The following is a 23,500-nucleotide window of genomic DNA, read 5'->3' on the forward strand; positions in this document are numbered from 1 at the left end:
GTAGCCAATATTATTCCACAGCTTCCATTTAACTATCAAAAGTGAATTATGTATACAAATATACTAATAGGTTCTTTTGTAATAGATGTTCAAAATCTGAACATTTCCTGGAAACAACCCAAGTGAAGGGTGTTCAAAGGGTTCTCAGTAGTTGTCAGGATTCACACTGCTTCTGCTTCCAGAGAAGCCAACAGAGGACAGTAACACATGGTGTGTTCTGATCAGTGTAGGGAGGTGGTGACATGGCGTAGTGCTGGGAACATTTATCAGACTATTAAAATTTACTTTTGACTTATTTTGGTATCCGAAAGAAAGACTTCTTCACTGACAAATCATAACTTCACGATTTAATCATTTTAAGGAATTTAAGGGAAAAAACCTTCCATACATATTATAGGAAAATAAATACTACATTCATATATCATACACATTTATTAATACAAATAAATACATATTTCAGAAAAAATGTATAGCTTTTCTCTAAAACCCCTATAAGGGTTCTGAAACATGTGCAAACTCCTACCTTTATTCTGATGCCTATTTACCTTCTCTGGTGATGTGTCATATCATGCCTGAGTTATGACCCGGTTTGCCCCTGTTAGCCCTCCTGAACTAAATGCTTAAGCCCAGTGAGTGCAGGACTTTCCTTGAAATTTTTGATGAGGTTTAGGTCAAAATATAAAACAAAACAAAGAGGGAAGGAAGGAAGGAAGGAAGGAAGGAAGGAAGGAAGGAAGGATGGATAGGAAAGGAAGGGAAACCAATTCTTTTGGAAAACTGGACAAGTTAATAGTCAATAACTATGTAAATGTAAATCTGTCTCATCTTGTAACACATTAATGGTCGCCAATTTGTAAAGAAGTATTTTTGTTGTTGTCGTATATATTGTCTTTTAAATTATTATGGCCATTAATCACTGTCACACAGTGATTATTATCAACATCAGAAATGTGAGAAAAGCATGGCTATCTTAACCTTTTAATTTGACAGGTAGTTTATAAAATAAAATAGCGCCTGAATTAAGATAGGAGGATAAGGGGGAAAAGTAGCCACGATAGCTTGAAGCAAGTCAAAACTACATATCTGCTATTTTTCAAAGAGTTGTAGTATTCCAATGAGATCACATAAATTCTAATGTTTCTCATTGCTCTTGTTTCCCCTTATTTCACTCATAATATTTTGTTAGCAGGATACACAGTGACACACTTTCAAATCTTTTCCCTCATGTTGCCACTTGTGACTTTTACTGGTCAGGCCAAAGTGTTTCTCTGTTTTATGGTAAAACAGTCCACATCCCCTCCCCTTCCTTCCCATATCATTGCAGGATTCCACAACACACCTTTTTCCCCAACAAAGGGCAGGGACCAAGTGAAAACATCCATGAAATTTGGAAGCCAGTATGGGTGAGGAGAACAGTTGAATTGCCTGATGTTCATGACATTGTTCTCATACTTCAATACTGCAGCTGAAAACAACAAGAACAAAGACATTAGGTTTACGTGTAATATTTCTGCTTCTCCACATGGCCTCAGCTGATCAAGAAAATTAAACTGTGTGACTTTAGGTCCAAAATATCAACGCCAGTAGCTTAATCAGTCATGAATGTATACACGACTCGGGAATTAAACTATACTCAATGTAATATGAAACTGCACAATATATGAATGCTAAATATGAAATGGCATTACAGTTTGGCAAATATTTATATAAAACAGTTAATCAAATGTCTATCAGGAATTGGTCAAGCTCCTCTTACAGCCAAGAATATTCTAGTCTTATTTAACAGTTGATGACCCTAATAAAAGTGGTATAGCTAAATCATTTTCACAATTTAATAATCTCCTCAAATATTTGAACAGAATTTACTTCTATGTTTTCAAAGAAAGCATGCATTTTCCATTAGAACTCACAATGGTTGTACACAGTAGTTGAAATTAGACTGCATTCTTGACTTAATAAAATAAAATGTTTGGATTGGATCTTACATAAAATAATATACTGGTATCTGACTTCACTCATGACTTCTGGAAAGGAATCACCATCCATGACTTAGGAAATGAATCTACCCTTTTCACTCTGCTTTGTATAGTGTCTGTAGGTTAGATACACAGTCACAGAGAAAGCTATGGTTGCAGAGATCTTAAGATCATTGCTGGTCTCACTTCTAACCAGACTCAGAAATTCAAATTCATTCCAAAGCAATCCCAATACAAGGTTAACAGGTCTCTGTGAGTCCCTTCCTTCCTTCCTTTCTTCCTTCCTTCCTTCCTTCCTTCCTTCCTTCCCTCTTCCTTCCTTCTTTCTTTCTTTCTTTCTTTCTTTCTTTCTTTCTTTCTTTCTTTCTTATTTCAATTTTGGGGCTTCTGGGTGGTTCAGTTGGTTAAGCATCTGACTCTTGATTTCAGCTCAGGTCATGATCTCACAGTTCATGGAATGAAGCCCCGCACTGGGCTCTGCACTGACAGCACAAACCCGGCTTGGGATTCTCTCTCCCTCTCTCTCTGGCCCTCCCCAACTCATGCTCTTTCTCTCAAAATACATAAATAAACTTAAAAAAGAAGATTTTGTTTTGAAGTAATCTCTACACCCAACATGGGGCTCGAAATTATAACCCCATGATCAGGAGTTGCATGCTCTACCAACTAAGCCAGCCAAGCACCCCTCTGTGAGTACTTTCAATTTAGGAAGAGCTACTTGTTTTAACAGCATCATCTATTCTATGGATAGACAAACAATTTTAAGTTGTGGGAAATTCTCAAGTTGAGTTTAAAACTTCTTTACCACTCAGTGATCCTAATTCTGCCTTCTGGATAGATACAGAACAGGTATACTTCTGATTCTAAATGACAATCTTTTAAATACGAATCACAATACTCTTGCATCATACCTTCTTAAACTTTGGTAAGATTTTGCTTTTATTATCGTCTCATGGCATAATTAGCATCACATTAGTGAAAATTATTGAACAGATCCTAGATGATGTCAAATGGGTTTTTTCTTGTTTTGTTTAGGCTTTTAAAACATAGAGAAAGCAATCATTTCAATACTTTATGTTGTAGCCTGTGATTACAGGTGAGAGATCAAAGATAGCTCTTCGAAATCTAGTTTTTGAAAAGCTACCAAACGTTTACTGCTTTCGAGCCTTAATGTCTGCATTAATATCTTAACTTCTTACTTACCAATATCTTTAACATAGCATTGCTTTCCTAACCGTGTTTGCTCTTCCACCGGGAATATTTTCTTAGAAACCTCTAAATACCCCAGGTTTTCTATCCTATGGTGTCGAACCCAGACTGTATCCCTTCAGTGAAATCTTTTCTGATTTCTTCTAGCGGATCTAATCTCAACCTTCCTCTGCATTCCAAAAGCTCTTGACTTAAACATCTATACTGCATTTATTATTTGATATTGACCATAGCCATTGTGTGTATGTATATATATATATATATATATATATATATATATATATATGTATATATATATATATATGTGCATGCCAAACTTCTATATCTTTAGGGACAAGTATCATACAACGGGCTTTATATTTCTTTGTGCTTCACATACTACCTTCTCAGTATAAATGCTCAGAAGCTAAGGATTCATCTTTCTATTTCTCTTACAATTTTTTTTTTAAGAAAATTCTTCCTAATCCCTTTGGCTCTTCTTCATATGAGAGGGCTTTTCGTCCCTTTCCTTCTTCCTGCTCATCCTTATTCTGGATGCATGCCACATTGGCAATGTCCCTGTAAAACTGTGGCTCAGAATGAAGATAAGTTTTTTGGTGGGTTTAACCAACACAGAATATGAGGAGGATATATAGTTTTTTGTAATGTGGATACTATATATATCATATTGCAGCCTAATAATATGTTGGTGTTGTCAGCAGCTTGCAGTTAACTAAAATCATACTTGAGAACAGTATGGTCTTTGCTTCAAAACATATTTGTGGCTCACCAGCACAGTTTCAGGGAACAGAATCACTACACTTTGGGGACAAGAAATGCAGATAGTGCAGTCACTGACATGGAAGGAATTAATATCTTCTTCCCACAGACTGCTGAATCCTTCATATATACCTGTAACCCCATTCTTCTTTAAATTATCCTATCATTTATGCCATAAGACACTTGACCTAAGGATACATTCATATAGTATTAAAGCCATGCAAAATGAAAAAAAAAAATCATGGCAAATTACCATACAAATATCTCTGATCTGCCAGATGGAAAAGGTGAAGTATTTCCCACCTTTGCTAAGTACTACCTGAATACTGGCTCCATTTAAAAGGTCTTTACTATTTTTGGATACAGCATATTCATAGCAGGAGTATGTTCTCATGTCTTCAAAAGATCTTTAAGGTTCTAATCTTTTTGAAGAGCAATGTCTCCTGTGAGCTTCCCCCGCTTTTTATCTGGCATTAGATTGGTGCAGCAGGAGGAAGGAAAATAGATGTGAAAACTAGCCTTGGGCAAATAACCTCTCCAAATGCCCTGGCAGAAAGGGAGAGATTCTATAGAATATGTCATTTAGTCCTTACTACAAATCTGAGAGGCAGGTGTGACTGCCGTTATGTTATAATCCAAGGAACGGAAGTTGAGAAATGAAATGGCCTGCTCAACATCATTCAATGAGCAACTGAAAGATAGGACTCATATTTAAACTCAGGTTTTACTGACATCAAACCCATCCCATCTCCACCAGTCCCTCTGTCTCTTATAAATTATAAATGGATGAATTCTAGTCTTAGCTGTTATACTAACTTAACCTTGAATATAGTATTCATAATTAAAGATGTTTTAGCTTTTGCCAAAATCATATTTGAGAAAAATGAAATACGATGAAAATTTACAAGTGAGGGTATGGCTTGCTCAATAGATAACACAGAGGTTCTGTTTTGGAGCTGGTGAGATAAAGCATTTCTTCATTCGACGCTGACTCAATATAATTTATCTGAGTGCCTACTGATAAAGCAGGAATTTTTCCAGATTTTATTTTTGTTTATTGACAGCAGAAATAATAAATTGTCACAGTAGCTACATTTACTAAGCATCTGCTATATATCAGGCATTATATTTGGTCTTTTACAAAACGTAATCACAAATCTTCACAATAGCCCTCAAAACTAGTTCTTATTTGCATTTCAAAAATAAGCAAACAGAGAGGTTATTTGCCCAAGGTCACACTTAAGAAGCAGTTAAATTCAGTTCTGGTCTGAGTCTAAATTCCCCGATCTTTCTAGTATTCCATGATATTCTCACCCCAACTGCATAAACTGTTCATTGCCTGCCAAGTTTTAAATACAGATTCTCCTTCCACATTTATTCTTTGTAAAAAAGAGCACTAGACTGGAAGGCCAGGAGCCCAGACTGCTAGATGGGTTCTGTCATTAAGTACTCACAAGACCCGAGGTCACTTAAAGTGTTTAGATTTCAATTACCTCACCTAACTTCATGGATTTATCTAGATAATTTATATGACCACTTCCAGATCTGAATGATAACAAACTTCTGGAACAAAGACCTCATCATTAATGCAATGAATAATATTCTCAGTAATTCTAGAGACTATTTATAGAACGTTTTTCTACTTCTCTATAGGTTAGAGAAAAGAATAACTTAAAAATACAAATACACCAATATATATATTCTTTTTTCTTCAGCAGCATAAGGTATTCACTCAAAGATACTTCCTGAATAACCTTACATTAATAAGTTACTCATAAATTTTTATGTTTTTTGTATAATACATATATGTGTATATATGTGTGTGTGTGTGTGTGTGTGTGTGTGTGTGTATATATCATAAAAAGTACATGAAAAAAACCCTTAATCTAAAACAGTCCCAAATATCTACAGTCACGAAATTCACAGTTAACATTTCATCTTCCACCTCCCACATCCACCCCTGCCACCTGCCTCTAACTGTCACTGGGATTACAAAACTCAACTAGAGCCCTAACAGTGTGCTGTTCTCTGAAGTACTTGAAAGACATTTATCTCCAGTGCAATATAAATAATACAAGTGGTTGTGCTTCAAGAATCACTCGAGACCAACTCCTGAGACCTTGTCTGAGAAATAGAGAAAGAACAAAGCCTACTATCAAGAAATCTCGCCATTATACTGGCAATTATACATGACCTCCTGTCATTTAACAATTGCATCAGAGGCCTACAGAGAGATTATGACATATATACAAGGCCATGTTATTAACCAAATTCAGAGCTGACCAGACAGTCTAGAAACAAGTGCTCTTCTTTTGCACATGTGCTTGTGAAAAATAGCCAGAAAAAAAATTGATATAATGGAGAGAATACTAATTTCCATAAACCTGGAGGCCTGACTGCCTATTCTTTCTCTGATGTCAAAGTTATGGCCTTAAAGTTATGCAATTACTTGGTCTAATCATTTTTACTGCACCTGTAGAACCCTATACAAACAAACATGTAAGCCATGCTGTGTATGAGATATAAAATCCATAATCAAGGGACAGCTCCTACCTGAAAATAGGGAAGGGCCACTTGAACTCTTTTATTTCTAATGACACAATTAGGTACAGCAAATAGACTGAAACTCAAGGAATAGAATCCATTCCTCTGTCTACCATATGATGCAATAAAATGCTAGGCCATATCCAAATCTGTAAATTAAAGAGCTCTCCCCTACATTAAAATTTGAGATTTTGATGAGACACAAAAGCCTGTATTTCATAAAAACTTGGTAATATTGCTCAACACCTTCTTTACAACTGCCATTACCAGGGAGGAGGAGGATAGGACAATGAGTAAGATATATAGATAGAGATAGAGATAGAGATAGAGATAGATATATAGATAGATATAAATATCCAAAGAGAGCTTCTAACTTAAAAGAAGTTATCAAAATATTGCTAGCAAGGGGCATTAAAACCATAGGCTCAACACATTTCAAGTGGATTTCAAGAAGAACACAAAGTTCCTTTCTGAAAGTCTTTAGATTAGAATGTAACACTCCCAACATACCTCACTCAGGCTTTCTCAACATTACCAGGGCTGTTTTCAATAGAGGGGAGAGAGGTCAAAAGAATGGAAATAATGAATTCTAATAACATTTTTCATCTCCTTAGCTCTAATTGGCCATGCACTCCCATCTTCAAAAGATGGGGCAGAGGGATAGAAAAGAAAGGTGAAAAGGAAGCAAATGGCAGCATTCCAGAATCATAATCCGTCCAGAAATAGAAAAAAGAAAGGAAGAAAGAAAGAAAGAAAGAAAGAGAGGAAGAAAGAAAGAAAGAAAGAAAGAAAGAAAGAAGAAAAAGTGTAATAGACTCAGGATTTTTTTTCCCTTTCAGTTCTGTCACTTGTAGACAATAGATACCCCAGCAGGAAAACCATCATCATGTTCTTTTGGCAAAGTCCTACCATCACAGAAGGAGACATGATGGCTTGATGGATAAAATTCTTGAAATTGGACCTATACACTCATAATATCCTTTACCAATATTTTAAGATTATGCCATATACTGCATGAAAGGATTTATTTGATTCTGGGAGAGATGCTGTACATTTTCTAAAACTGTATTTTCCAATAAAGATTACCGTTTTAATGTATAATCTTCTTTGAAGATTTTGTGAAGATATATATCTATAATATATCTACATATATACACAGTTTTTGTAGTTCAAATTATAGCATCTATAAGCACAATCTTGGTGATTTCTTCCATTTTGAAACCTCATTTCTAACTCCTGTGTCTTTTTTATCTTTCCCTGAATGTCCTGTACTTGCCCAGTGTATTCTGTTTTAAAAAGATTCTTTTTATTATTACTAGTGACTTAGTTTAAGGGAAATTTATTAACTCATGAGGATTACTGTATTTGGTGAGCAAGGACTACACTTATAACTCACTTTTACTCTATAACTCATAAGATTGAGCACAAAGTAAGTGTTTAAGTCTTTTATAAAGACAGATTTCAAGTTTTCTTTTAAGCTGCCTGATTCAGTACTTCACATAGGGTCTTTCACAGGCAAATTCTCAATAACTTCCGTGTAATGACTGAATTTAATCACCTGAAATATTTTATCATTAATAACTACAAACAGTAGGTATATATAATTTCCCTGAAGCTGTGAGCTAAGGATTTTGTGTTTATCAAGATACATACATGTGTGTTACTATATATAATCCTCTTATCCACACATCTAGTCCCTGCCTGCTTCTCCTTCCTTGTACATGTATCCTTCATGGCACCTTGTTAACTTTGCTACAAGTGCCCTACATACAATTTGGATGATAGTATCTTCCTTACATGGAGGAAAGAGACGGTACCAGATATATCAATGAAATAATATGAGCCAATTTTATAATTATATGTGCATGTGTGTGCTACATATTTCCTTTTTGATATTGCATTAGTAAATTTTGAACCAGCTCATTATTTAAATATAGAATTTTGGGTAAAGTCAATAAAAGGAAGATGATGGAAGGGATGAAGAAGGCAAAGATCTCTCTTTTTCTTTTAGTGCTTTGTACCATACCTGGCACATGGCTGATGTTTAATAATGTTGGTTGAAGAAAGGATCTAAGGAAAGGAAATAGAGAAAGGAAGGACAAGATGGAGAAAGACAGGAAGGACAAAAGGAAGGCAAGCAGGCAAATAAAAAGTAAAAACAAAAACAAAACAATTTCAAAAACATAAAACATATAACTTCCCAGGACACTAAAAGTGTAACTAACAACACATGAACAGTCTGAAGGGTACATGTTGGAATTTAGGAGAAAGACAAAAATGTCACTTCAGATGCTAACTCCATTTTAAAATTGTAAAAGAGTCTCTAAAATAGACAAGAATGGAAAAAACATTGGCCCTGCCACATTATAACTGTGTAAACTTACGCAAGTATTACTCCTTGTGTGAGCTTTACCTCCAAAACTTGCAAAATAGGAATAATTACTATTATTTTGAAAGTATGGTGTTCAAATACAATAATACATGGGATTAATATCCATGATAATATGTAATCACAAAAACTACTTGGCAACTGAAAAACAGAAGTATCAAGATGCAGTTTCAAGTTCTTCAAGGAGGGGATGGCTATCCATTTTTGACACTTCTCCATTTTATAATTCCCACCTAAAGTGTCATATCCAAATACTAACACCCAGAGAGTCTGGGCCAGAAACTGATCCTTGGAAGTAGCTCAAGTCCAGTGAAACACAGAATTGTTTCTAACATTACAATTTCACACGGAGAATTTGAATTTCGATTCAGTATTTTTTGCTAAGTCAATAAGAAAGAGCTTTAAGACTTAGCTTTTGCTAAGTCAATAAGAAAGAGCTATTATAATGCTAACATAAGATTTATGCCACCTTAGTAAATGAGAGAGAGAAAGAGGTTTAGCTGAAGCTTTGAACTGCTGGAGAAGATGGCATGGACATAGGAAACACTGTACCCATGCTTGGCTTCCATTCAATGAAGTCAATACATCCCAGCTCCAAGTGCATAACACAGGTACCCTGGTGGGAGGTACCTTGAAAACTGGTGGTATCTGCATGCAATCACAAAACACCTTTTTCACCTTCAAGGTTGTACTTGATATCAAGCCCTGAGCTATAACTTGCAAAGTTCTAGGTTGTTCCTTGGCACTGAGTTAATATTAAACCCACACACTTGATATTTTCTGTGGAAAGTAATATCACACAGACTTTTTGACATTGTCAGGGTAAAGTCTCTTGTAGATCTAGAATTTCTAGATATTGAATAGCAAGGGATAAGCCATTCATTGGTGTCTTCAACATTATCTAGATTGTCCCTGTCTTTCCTCCTATGAAATGCTTTACAAAGAATTCGATTTCTACAGAATCTTCTAACCGTGTGTCAGAAAATGGAATACAACACCTCAGGATGCATCCCCCAGCTGGTCTTGTTCAAGGGGCAGTAGTAGAGTACTGCCGATAAAGCTGTGTGAAGGATTTAGCCTTGTTCCAGATCCTGTCTTCATCCCCATTTAAGGGCTTATAGAACTTGGAGAGCCAAATCCTTCAATTCTATGGGCAGCCCTTTGTAAAAAGCAAGGATTATCTCATTCATGGAGTTATCACTTAGGGAAGTTCCACAATTACTTAACTGCCAAACTTTATAATTATGCAGCAGCGACAGTTACAACATCAAGAAGTTCACTTGTTATAGCAAAGATACAGAGTGTGCATTCAATTAAAATATATACTCAGGGTAATTCTTAGATATTAAATCTTGATAGATTTTCCATTTTACCCTCTGTCCCATTAATTAAACGTTGAAATGTAAGCAAGTTGATGACTGGACTAAAACTAATCTCTTTAGAAAGTGGCCTCCAGCAATGACAGTTTGACAGTGGAGCTGAATGTACAAAAAGCAAAAGTCTAAGCGCCTAAGGGACACTTTTTAAAGAGAGAGATTAATTATTTAGTTTAGAATAACATAAAAGATGCCCCGCTCTTTTAATAACGTATATATTTGAATGTATAACATTCACGTAATATTAAAGGGATAATAAATGACTCTTCACTCCCAAAGCTCTTTTTTTTTTTTTTTTTTTTCTTATTGAAGAACAGTTAGTCATCTACATAATGGAGCCATGAGTTGAATAGGGATTCGGTGGAAACATCACCCCGAATGCCTCAGATAACAAAGCTGACCTAGAAGACAGAGGTTAACTTGCAAGCACTGAAACTCAGTCAGCTGAGTTTCAATCTCAGTGCTATTCCCTGATAAGATTGTGTGAACCATGGGGAAAGCAGGCATCCCCTCTGTGCCCCAAGTTTTCATTAATAAATCAAGATTAGAATGTAATGCACAAAGTATTGAAAGATTACATGCATTGACACATGGAAACTGAGAGCAGGTTCTAGAACAAGATAAATGTTCCATTATTATTATTATTATTATTATTAATCATTTGCTACTTGCATGAATAAAGAAAATAACATTTGTATACATGCTATCCCAACTGCCCAACTGAAAGGAAATATTTACATTTACTAAATATACTATTACCAACCTAAGACTTTAAAGAAAACATATCAAAGTTGTAGCAGTCAAGGTGACAATGATAATGATAATGGTAGAAGAAATTATAATCATAGTTAGATTAATTCCATATATTAAAGAGTTCTTTATATAAAAGGCAGAGAAAAGGGATATTCCACTAAAACCTCTCTGCAGTTAATCTTATCCATTCATCTCAGAGAGATGTGAACTAATCAAAAATTCCTACCCAAAAGTCCTCCTCAGCCTAAATGTCTACATAAATTTATTTTCTACTACTTCATACTGATAATACAAAAAGTTAATGCTAAGAGTTTTCTTCATGTTTTCTGCTTTGATCCTTTGTAGTTTGTAGATTCCGTATCATTTTTTGGGAGACTGTCCTTGGTTTAATGGTCACTATAAAGAAATTATCTTCCCATTGTGTGTAATTCAATATTCATTGGGGTAAACAATAAAAATGTGTATTAAATAAATGGAGAAATTACTATTTTTCATAGGAGTTATTTTACTTATTGTTTTCCTTTAGTAACAACAAGAAAAACACGTAGCCTACAATTTTTTTGGAAATATCAAATAACAAAATGCTACCGTGAATGTGCATTTACGTTTCCTATATGAAAAAAAGTGATCTGAGCAAACAGTTGCTCAAAACCAATTAAGAGGATCTTTAGAATTGATATGATGGCAGGAAAAAAGTACGAGCTGGGAAAACTCTTGCCGTTGAACAAAATCTCTGGATTAATTTTATCTAACTTATAAAGCACTAGTGATCATATTTATGCCTGTGGTTATAAAGACCCAAAATATGTTTTAAAAATGTTTATGTCAATGCTAAAGATTATTCCCATGGTTAAGATCAGCCTCAAACTCTACAGAAATGGCTTCTTGCTTATAAAATGTAAGCAATTTTGTAGGGAAGTAATCTTTTTGGCATGCTGTGAAGAAACAAGCTAAGATGCTAACTTAGGGTTACCTGGGCATGAATTCTACTCCGTTCCAGAGACTGCCCCCCTCCCCCTATTTCCTTTTCCCAACCAGGATAAGGATCTGAACTAGTTGATTCTGCACTTGGCTCCTGACTCAGGCAGGGACCACCTATCACTAAGTTTGCACACATGATTCTGGAATACTGAAACAAGGTCCTGACATGACAGAACTGTGCTGCAGTACAGGAATGAGGTTCTCAGGACTGGCAGCCTACGGTGCTGATGGTGTCACTGAAGGCTGCGTGCTCCAGCTAGACATCAGGGGACTAGGACAAGCTGGCCTCAGAGAGGTTGCATTTGCTCCTGCGTGTCCACATCATGACTGCCAATAAGATTCTTACCTTGTTTTTTTTTTTTTATTGGCAATTAAATCCTCTCTTTACAATGGTATGCCAAGCTGTAAAGTATCTTTTTATTTATAAATGGTATCCTTCTGAAGTCCCTGACTACATTTTGAAGGAAAATATTTGAGGATGTTGACTCCGCCAAGTTTTGGTGGGGCTAAAATGCTTTTTAAAAGCAATTCTATCAATTTGTCTCATTTAAAAGTCCAAACCATCAAAATACATTTCTTTTCCCAGCCAAAAAGGGTAGACTTTAGCATTTTAGCAAACGATGCTCTTGTCGTCTTATCCTTGAAACCCAATTTTGTACCTCTCTCTTCCTTAACCGACTTTAACACTGAATTGATTTTTTTCCTTGTGGTCATTTTTAATCTTTGGTCTTAATTGGTAAATTAGTTTGGTTGCCATTTAGGCTTTTCTTCTCAAATCCAAAATACAGTTCATTTGATAAGTTTTATTTGATTACTTAATTTTACTGTGAGTAGCTTTTCCTGGAACTGAGTTATATAGCCCTGAATGTATATTTGCATTTCTCGATATCCGAATCACATATCCATCCACCCATCCACTCCTGCACCCATATGACAACTCATCTGGACCACAGAGAACAGGCGCCACATGGTAACTTTGTGTAATTTACTTTAGATTTTTCTGAAGCACAGGTGTACCACTATAGAGATAAAGGATTTAACTGTTTACATCAACGCTTAAAACACATTATTCCAGAGGTTCGTTATATTTTTTGGCCAAACTGAGTTGTTTAAAGCAGAGTTCACATCTACCACTGTATTTCTTGATATTGACATATTTTACTAAGATTGCTTAAATGTCACTTTTGTCAGTTAAGCTTATTATTATTATTTGGTCTCCGTGGACTAATTTCCACTTTCACTCAATACCATTCTTTTGTTTGGAGTATTTTCCAAGTATATTTGAATAATTTTTGATGGAATTCTTTATTTAATGCCTATCCCACTACCAAATTATAAACCCCACTAGAGTGAAGACAATTTCCATCTTATTTATTTTATACTCCCGGCACCTGGCATGGTGCTTGGTATACAGTAAGTTCTCAGTAAAGATTTGTTGCATTGTTGAGTGGGTGAGATTGAAGTCATTTTTATAGGTGGCATATTATTATTTTTAGTTTGTTTTAATTAATTTATTTATTTTGAGAGAGAGAGAATGAGAGTGGGGCAAGGGCAGACAGGAAGAAAGAGAGAGAGAAGCCCAAGCAGGCTCCACACAGTCAATGTGGGGCCTGATACGGGGCTCAAACTCGTGAACTGTGAGATCATAACCCAAGCTGTAATCAAGAGTCGTACATGTAACCAACTGAGCCCAGGTGGCATATCATTTTAAAAGGAAGAAGAAGGAGGAGGAGGAGGAGGAGGAGGAAGAGGAGAAGGAATTGGGGGAGGAGGAGTTAGAAGCGGGAGGGGGAGGAGAGGGAGAAGGAGCACAGCAGCAGATATGTGCATGTGTCATTTCTACAGTTTTCTTCTGTTTGGTGTGTTTGGGTAATTATGAAATTGCTTTACCCTTAGGGCTACAGATTGAGAAAATTCAGATGTGCAAAGTGCTCTGCAAATGTTTCACTCCAATTTGGAAAGGGTATCAGAACTGGTTGCAACAGTAATTTAAAATGAGACGGAGTTCTGTGGGTCAATACTGGTAGGGTAACTTTTGAGCACTGTCTTGCTATTTGATTGAAGAAAGAAAATGCATCATTCAACACAGGTGTTGAAGGCCTACCATGCATAATGCAGGCTACTGGGCTTTACAATGTATATCAACAAGCCCCTGCTTCAAACTGATTATAATCTGATTGAGAAGTTATAGGAATGCTAACTGTAGGAAAAGCTAACTAGAAAAGAAAAATAATCGATGAGTACAAGGGCAAATGATTGCTATTTCAGGCATTCAGAGAAGGACTACCAAAAGAAGTCTGCATAGAAACAGCCTGGTGGGTCTAGGCCATTTAGATGAGCAGAAAAAGGGAGACAAGTAATCTAAATGAAAAAAAAAAAGTTATGTGGGCAAAGATGCAATGGAAGGGACAGCCAAATGGAAGGGATAGTCACTGCGTTCAGGACAAGTAGAACAATTTGGCTTAAGTAAAGGGTTCACCCAAAGAGAAGCAGAGAGATGGGTATTAAGGTAGATCGAGCCATAAAGTGAAACTATAAGTAAGAGGCTGAGGAGGACTGTATCATCTGTCAGTTTCCCTGAAGCCACTGACAGGTGGCATAATGATAGCAACATAAAATATTCAATGATGACAATATCTTAATACCTCATAGCATTTTGTTTCAGAGTAATTTCATCTATTATTCACAAAAGAAATTTTTTTCTCGTTTTGCAGAGATGTCACTGCATATCAATAAATGTAAATGAGCTAGCTGTTTAAGAGCAGAGCTATGATTCAAATCTACATCTTCTGCCCTGGCATGTTACAAATGTAAGCAGGAGTTGTCAGAGTGAGGAAAGAGAGGCCAGGGGAGTTGTTCCCTGTGTTATGCAGACCGGAAAGGATAAGAACCGCATGAATTCGTGTGGGTTACCCCAACGGATGGATGGGCCATTTACCGTCCTCATCACTTGCGGAAAGCTGCTTTTCTTGTAGGCAAGTACGAACTTCTAATCGGAGCTAACAGACATTTAAACATGAAGCTGATCGTGCATCTATTACAGGTGTTAAGATGGCAGAGTGAAAACTCTTTTCCCCATCACTTCATTTTGCCAAGGAACATTCCTGCTGCCTTTAATCTGTAGGCGCTTAAAAATCAAATCATACTGTAACTATTGGGTTATAACCCCAGAACATTTTCTGGTCATCTGGTTTTTCTTTTTTCTTTTTTCAATTTTTGTTTATTTAATCTTTATTTATTTTTGAGAGAGAGACAGAGCGCAAGTGGGGGAGGAACAGACAGAGAGGGAGACACGGAATCTGAAGCAGGCTCCAGGCTCTGAGCTGTCAGCACAGAGTCGGACCAGACGCGGGGCTGGAACCCACAAGCCGCAAGATAATCACCTGAGCTGAAGTCAGGCTTAACCCACTTCACCACCCAGGCATTCCCCCCTCCACCCCCACATCTGTTTCTAAGAATCAAATGATTAATTTAGGGATTCGTCACTCTCTGTCCATTGATTATGTTTTTGAAGGTGCTTTCAACCCAGTTTTCTTGCACCTCCTTATAAAATTCTCATTACCATTTATTTTATTCAAATCCAGTAATCCTTACTTCAGCTGTGAATAACTGACTCCTACTCCACATACTGTACACAGTGTTAGCATAATAGCTTTAAAGTGCTTCAGAGATTTTACACAAAAGTCTTTTGAAATCATGCTCAAGCTGAAGAATGTATCTTTTTTCTTCCTATCAGTTTATCTTTTTCTCTCAGAAGAATTTTTTATGAAAAGGTTCCCAAAATGAAATGCTTCTCTCCCCTTCCTAAGAGAATGTGATCTACCCTAAACACAAGAAAACAGTGAAAGCAATACAAAATCTCAAAGATAGCAACTCACTGATGTCTATTTTTTTTTTTTTTTAATATTTATTTTTGAGAGAGGGAGAGTGTGAGCAGGGGAGCGGCAGAGAGAGAGGGAGACTCAGAATCTGAAGCAGGCTCCAGGCTCTGAGCTGTCAGCACAGAGCCTGACTCCGGGCTTGAACCCAGTAGTGGTGAGATTGTGACCTGAGCTGAAGTCGGAAGCTAAACCGACTGAGCCATCCAGCCACCCCATTAAGTTCTACTTGTTAAATCAAAACACTTGACAAAGAAGCAATGTATACCCTGTGGGAGAAATTGCCATTGGTCTCAAGCAAAACTGATACCCAACATTTTGATGAGTAGAAAAAGTCTAAGTCAGTTTTATATGGACCGAAATCCCAGTCTTCTTCCTTTTTTTTTTTTTTTTTTTTTTTTTACTGTTTTAACTCTTTGTCAATTCTTTAAAAAAAACTTGTAAGTATCATCTGTGCTATTTAGTAATTGGTCTCTGTCAAGAAAATTGCTTGTTTGGGTGCTCCTTTCACCAGGTGAAATAGAAAAAAAAATTGTTTTAATGCCATAAAAAAAAAACAAAACACCTAAGTGTTCATATTGTGTATACTTTTAGGAATTAATAGGATTGAGGCGCCTGGGTGGCTCAGTCGGTTGTGCGTCTGACTTTGGCTCAGATCATGATCTCGCAGTCCGTGAGTTCCAGCCCCACTTTGGGCTCTGTGCTGACAGCTCAGAGCCTGGAGCCTGCTTCGGATTCTGTGTCTTCCTCTCTCTGACCCTCCCCTGTTCATGCTCTCTATCTCTGTCTCAAAAACAAATAAACATTAAAACATTTTTAAAAGAAGGAATTAACAGGATCATGGTGGGACGTGCAACATGACCTACGGAGGTCTTGCATTCCTTGCAGGTACCACAGGGAAATGATCTGGTATGAGAACCCACATCCAATCCAAGGGAATGAATTCTTACTGGTCTTATACAGAAGATTTTAAGACTAAGATTTTGTCTGGCAAAAAAAAAAAAAAAAAGTGCTGCTTAAAAATAAAAGTTTCAAAAACACTGGTCTTGACTTTATTATTATTTTTTTCCTTTTTCCAATCAAATGTGAGCCATTCTTTAATGCCCAGGTCACATTTTGCCTTAAACAAGTCCTTCTCTGACCATTCTAGAAAATCATTCTTGTCGAATGTACTTAGTGTTCAATTCTCTTAGTTTTACTCAATGACACCATGTCTTGTATTTTTATTCAGTCACCCACATGCCTTACTTTGTCAACCGGCTTATAAGCACTTGGCACATCAAGAGCATATTTTGTTTTACTTTGTACACTTCTTGCCACAGAGTACTAAGGACAGCTCCTCTTTTCTAGAAATTAGGCAACTAGGAAAGAGGGGGCAACTCTCTCTTGCCCCCTGCCATCCATGGTTGTGACAGAAACTTCACTGTGCCTTCTGATAACTTCTCTCTGTGGCCACAGAGGAGGGCCCACCACAGTTAAAAATGGCAGTGTAGGAGACTGTGGTGTGGCCATCCCACCCAGAAGCCATGCCTCTCTGGGCTATTAGGGTGGAGGCAGGGGTTGGAGAGTCATGTGCTCCATCTATAGGACAGCACAGATGTGTGTGTATGTGGGGAGAGGCAAGGATCTCAGAAAGCCACACTCAGATATGCTGCATAAATATTATGTAGACCAATGCCAACTATAGTTAATGCCTCTTTCATATGTTATCACCCATTCTGTCACACCTATACCACTTCCTGTCATTTCTGAATCAAGAAATTACCTGGATAAAAAAAGATAATGTGTCCCTTGCTCCTCCTCTCTTTCCTATAGTCAGTAAATAATACCCTCTTGTTTCCTGGTCTCTTTTAGGCACACAGGTATGGAGTTTCACAAAGCAAGTACAGGATGCTAAACCAGAAGATACAGGTTTGACTCCAGTTCATCACTACCTAATTGAGTGACCTGGGGCAAGGTAATTTAGCAACAGATACTCTTCATATTAAAAGGGGGTGGGGCTAATGATATTTACTTTTAAGTTTCATTCATTTTTTTTTTATTTTTTTTAACGTTTATTTATTTTTGAGACAGAGAGAGACAGAGCATGAACGGGGGAGGGTCAGAGAGAGAGGGAGACACAGAATCTGAAACAGGCTCCAGGCTCTGAGCAGTCAGCACAGAGCCCGACGCGGGGCTCGAACTCACAGACCATGAGATCATGACCTGAGCTGAAGTTGGACGCTCAACCGACTGAGCCACCCAGGCGCCCCAAGTTTCATTCATTTTTTTAAAAAAATAAATGAATATGCACTTGCCTAGCACAGTATCTGACTTGTGGTAGGTATTCAATAAATGCAATTTGAGTTTGAATTTCAAACTATACATTCTTCCACTTATTGTTCTTGATCCCTTACATGCACAATCACACTATTCTCATTTAAATCTACATCCTTTTTAAGAAGCATGATTTTGGATTGCTTTCAATTATTTCTTTTAAAACCCAAATCTACTAGACCAGTTTACTATAGACCCTGCTATACATTAGAATCTCCTGGAGAATAGTTAAAAACTAACACTGCCTGGGCTCCACATCCAGATCAACTGAATCTGTAACTCTGAAGATAATCACAAGATTTGCATCCAACAATAAATGAAAAAGCAAGGGGAAAAAGAATGGCTAACATTCTTAAAACCAAACATTCATTAAAACCAAACCCAAATAAAACACCTTATGAATTATTGCACATAGTATGTAAGAGCGCAAGAGGGCTCTAAAACCACTTACCTTTGTTATTGTACACATCTAAGTAATTTGGTGCTGAAAAAATTGTAATTAGAGAAGGGAAGCCTGTCGTTTGGCTTTTCCTGTACATGCGATACCTAAAAACAACAAATATGATTTAAAACAAGGCTATTATGAAAAAAATGATATCAAATTATAGCCTTAGAAAAAGAAAACTAAAATTAGGTTTTATCACTCCAAGAGAACTCAATTACATAACATTAAACAAAATTTTCTCTCTAAAGTCTGTTTTACGCAGACATTCATTCATCTCAAGGTTGACAATGAAACATGTACAGTTTCTGAGTAGGCCTTTCCTGAGTTTAACGGACTTAGGGGAAGAGTGGAATTCAATGAAAAATCATAATTCATTTCCATGTGTTCAACAGAGATGACAAAGGTTACCTTTTACATGAAGATATCCTGCACCTACCGTGTTTTTGAGAAGTTTGCCTATATTTTTGACATAAGACTAAATAAGCAGAGCAATATATAAATCTTTACCACTAAAAACCAGGCTGATTATTCTAGTTATCCATACAATATTCTGTGCAATACCAATGCAATATTCTGTTATGGTCTTGACTAAGTGATTTGCTTTTCAAAGAATGGTTAAATCTATGGGTTTTACATATTGAAAGTTGTTTCTATTTTAGAACTCTCTTTATTACCAATCTCTTCTGAGATCTGCAGGTCAAAGATTATTGTCTCAGCAGGGTAATATTTAATCAATCAGTAATGAAACAGAACATCTGCAAGATCTTTGGAAATAAACCAACAATCCAGTTACTTTTCTTCTACTTAGACAAAAATAGGATTTTAGTCCTCAAATAATCAAAAAAATTACAGGAAATTCTGGCTCTTTTCCATTGAGGTGAAAGCACATGTCACGACTTCTACGTAACAGATTTTAGTAATATCAGTTTAGAAAGATTCTTATAAAGCGCGAAACAAAATGTTATCACTCCTTGGGTATTCTGAGCCAGTTATTTATGGCAGAATAACCATGCCTACTCTAATTGGGTTCTAAAGGTACCTCAAATAGTACCTTTAGACAGATAAATAACCACCTTAAAAATTATAATTTTAAAAATGTTTTGATAAACTTTTCCTAGAAGAAAATATCTTCTTAAAAGTCTTCTGAAATGTTCTAGAAGTATTTATTCTGCATATCCAACTGAACTTTGCTGGAGGAAAAAAAAGTCAGAATGTGAAAGGTAATAACACCCTCAATCTTAGTACCTTGACGTTATAAATCATGACTGGCTAGGCCTACTTGATAACAAATAAAAACAAAGAAACTAAATGACATAATCGCAATTTATCCCCAATAAATCAATCAAGTGCCCATTCTGAACAAATATACTAATTGATTTTAACTGATGCATTATTTTAAAATATTTTCAAATAAGCAGATGATTTCCGGTCTGTAGTGGGATTAATATAAAGCTGCCTAAAATGCTCAGTTCGGATATTCAGCCAAAAGAGCATGGTGACACCACTGCCTTGAAAAGTTAAAAAAAAAAAAAAAAAAACTTATTTGAGGACCCCATTGGTTAGGCATATCATTAGGTTATGTCGAAGGTCACCTATGACATGATAGTACTGGATCCAATACTAAGCTGTTGGGTCAGTTCATACCTGTTGATTATTGCTTGAAAAAAAGCTAACTTTGAAAGGAGCCTGGGATCTGCCTTGATGTGGGATCATCGGACATGGGCTTACTTCAGGATGTGGGCATCTCTACTCCTGATTTCGGCACACAGATTATAATACTAAGCGGTCCTCTCTTCCAAAGAATTCAGAATATGAAGGAATGAGTTTAAGCATTTGAAGGCAAACAACACCTTTCAGTGGAACCTACTGAGAAGGGTACTGGACATCAAATGCTTTTCATTATGCCTTTTGCTCCTGAGTGCAGATTCAATGCACTATCAAACTGAGTATCTGATGTTTCTTACTTTTCTAAGCCCTTATCATTGGGCTACCAATTATACTAATAATTATATGAAACCTGGACCCTAAATTTTAAAATTCATTATTATAAAATCATGTTATACATTTATTAGTTAGAATATAGGACTTTCTCCCTCATTTAAATGCCTCTGCTTTTGTCCTTTAAAACTTCACAAGGGTCAGGAATGATATTCTTTAAACAAGAGTACACTGTGCAATATCTGTTAAATATTTACGTGTAATTCTCATTCACACTGCCAACCAAGACTGAAAAGTTGCCGGTAATTTACTCACTGACTGGACTGTGGGAAGAGCAGGAATGGAAGGAAATCAGAGGGACCCTTACAAGGGCTTAAGAAAGCCGCTGAAAATTTTACCTGTTCAGGCTAAAAACGGAGGCGTTTTAAAGAAGACCTTACAACACATTTACAACTCATTCCCCAGGATCCTGCCCTATCTCTGTCATCAGAAGACAATGTTAAGATCGAAGTGCTTCAGGGAGAGAGCCTACCAAAAGGGACCCTCCAAACCTGAACAAAGTGAGGAAGCTGGGACCCAGGAACAACACATAGTTTCCGTAAACCCACAAAATTGCTCACCCTGCATCTTGGGCTTCATGGGCTCGGAGTATAGATAACAGGTTATTGTGCTGTAAGAATTCACATACAGCTGGGTAGCTGCCAGAGACAAAAAGAAAAGAGAAAGAAGCATCTGTTATGAAATCATCAAGTGTAGCACATGTATCTGTAACATCCCGATCTATGTGTTTTGATCAAGCGTAATCAGACATACATCATTCATGAAACAAGCCTCTTGGCTCTCAGGACAGGTCCCCTCCCCACCCCTGCCCTGTGGCAGAAAAACACCTGCAGCTGTACTTTTTTACATAATCAGAAAGGACTGGAGATGTGTGAACAGGACAAAGAATGCAGGCCATTATATAACAACACTAGAAAAATGTCCACTCATAGAGAAAAACAGTATCAAGTCTACGTTTAAACACAGGTGAACAGGAGCATCAAGATAACATGAGAATAGAATTTAAAACATAAACCTCCATGTTCTCAAATACAGCACCATTTGTATTTGGATGCACGTGCGTGCCTGAGTACTCTACAGAGAGACGGAGTGAGGGAGTAGGAGAGACTAAGTCGTCTGGAAACCGAGCTATCAACTTACTTATGAGTACATTAATTGATATATCCTTCAAAATCTAAACACGATTAAGGAATTCACAGGTTTTAAACTGTGTACTTTAAATACGATCAACAGAACCATATCTTAAGGCTTATTCTTTATATTGACTTAATAAAAGCATTAAATATATAATCAAGATGATTTTGTCTGTTAAGGAAGTCTCTAAACCAAAGATGAGAACATTATTAAAAATGAAATTCAAATTACAAACTAAACCCGTAAAACTCTTTGCAATCACTTTGTCTCTAAGAATTTTTAATGAGATAAATGAATGTCATAAAAGTAAATAAATTTTAGAAATTTCAAATAAAGAGACAGCAAACCAATGCTCATTTTAATATAAACAAACTGTGGATGCCCACTAGAACTTAAACTACACGTACTGTAAGAAACAATTCAGCAATTATAAAGGTAGCACTTTGAAGAGATACTAAATAGTACGTGTCACTCAAATAATTTACTATAAAGAGAAGATGCAAATAGTTTCTGTATTAAAGATTTTGTAAGAATTCCCTGCTCAAAAAGAAAAGAAATACCATTAATCTGGCATACCACTGAAGAGATGCTGATTATTAAAAGGATTCAGTTCTTTGCAAAACTGGGATCTGAAATCAAAAATAGTCATGAGGCGCCTGGGTGGCTTCGTCAGTTAAGCGTCCGACATCGGCTTAGGTCACGATCTCTTGGTCCGTGAGTTTGAGCCCTGCGTTGGGCTCTGTGCTGAAAGCTCAGAGCCTGGAGCTGCTTCAGATTCTGTGTCTCCCTCCCTCTCTGCCCCTCCCCTGTTCGTGCTCTGTGTCTCTTTCTCTCAAAAATAAAAAAAATAATAATAAACAAAACATTAAAAAAATAAAAAAAATAATCTGTGCATGTGCACACATTCATGTGCATTTGTGAGCATATGTATGTGTGTTCTAGAATATTTTAGCAATTTGCTAAGGAGAGAAAAAGACAACTTCCTAGTTGTCCCAGGTCAGCTCAGTAAATGAATGTAAATGTAGCCATGGGTTACATGGTAACCTACAAACTGGAGAAGATGGCCCAGAGTGTCCACAGGGAAATGTGTCTGTATCGTATCTAGGTCGAGTTGACCAACATGTGTCTCCAAAGACTTTTGTTCTATCTTAGGAGAAGGTAAGTATACGACCTTTCCAGATCAGTGTGTGTCAACAAAAGAAACCCTAACTGCTGAGACATTGCTGGGTCTTTAAAGAATAGCACATATGTTTGTACATATTTAGCCATAAAGTGCCCAGCCAAAGGAAGACAGAATAGGGTGGCACTCAATAAATGTTCCTTCCCTATCTCTTTCAGCCGTTTTTTTTTTTTCTTGTGCCCTTGAAATATTTCTTTAGAAATATAGTTTATTGCCTTGTTGTACCACTGTAAGACAGAGGGTGTTTGTCTAGTTCTGTCATGTTTTGTCCTTGGACAAATGGCTTGGCAGCACTTTTTAAATTTATTTTTTCCTTTTGTTAGAACCCACACTAGTCCTATGAAAGCATTATTTTAATATATTTTCTTCATGCTAAGTTTTATACGCTTATGTGTTTAAGTTTTCCCCCATGGAAATAGATATCTGATTTTTAACGGTAATCTGAAGAAAACAAAATTAACCTTGCAGCAATCTGCTAGGTTAATAGCATTAACTGAGGAACACTTGTATTATTACTTGGAAGGAACTCATTTTGAAGAAAACCTCTGGAAGTTTAAAGGCA

The 23,500-nt window shown here is 36.6% G+C and overlaps 1 protein-coding gene across 1 annotated transcript in view; it reads right to left on the reverse strand.

Annotated features, from left to right (window-relative positions):
• Positions 1-23,500, reverse strand: part of PPP3CA (protein phosphatase 3 catalytic subunit alpha) — a 327,227-nt gene that overhangs the window by 35,372 nt on the left and 268,355 nt on the right. Inside the window, exons 7-9 of the mRNA XM_049630940.1 lie at positions 21,185-21,262; positions 18,633-18,727; positions 1,340-1,465 (exon numbers count right to left, since the gene is read on the reverse strand). Coding sequence (XP_049486897.1) covers positions 1,340-1,465; positions 18,633-18,727; positions 21,185-21,262 — 299 coding nt within the window. The remainder of the gene's footprint in view (positions 1-1,339; positions 1,466-18,632; positions 18,728-21,184; positions 21,263-23,500) is intronic.

This window comes from Panthera uncia, chromosome B1, assembly GCF_023721935.1.
Source record: "Panthera uncia isolate 11264 chromosome B1, Puncia_PCG_1.0, whole genome shotgun sequence".
Lineage (NCBI taxonomy): Eukaryota > Metazoa > Chordata > Mammalia > Carnivora > Felidae > Panthera > Panthera uncia.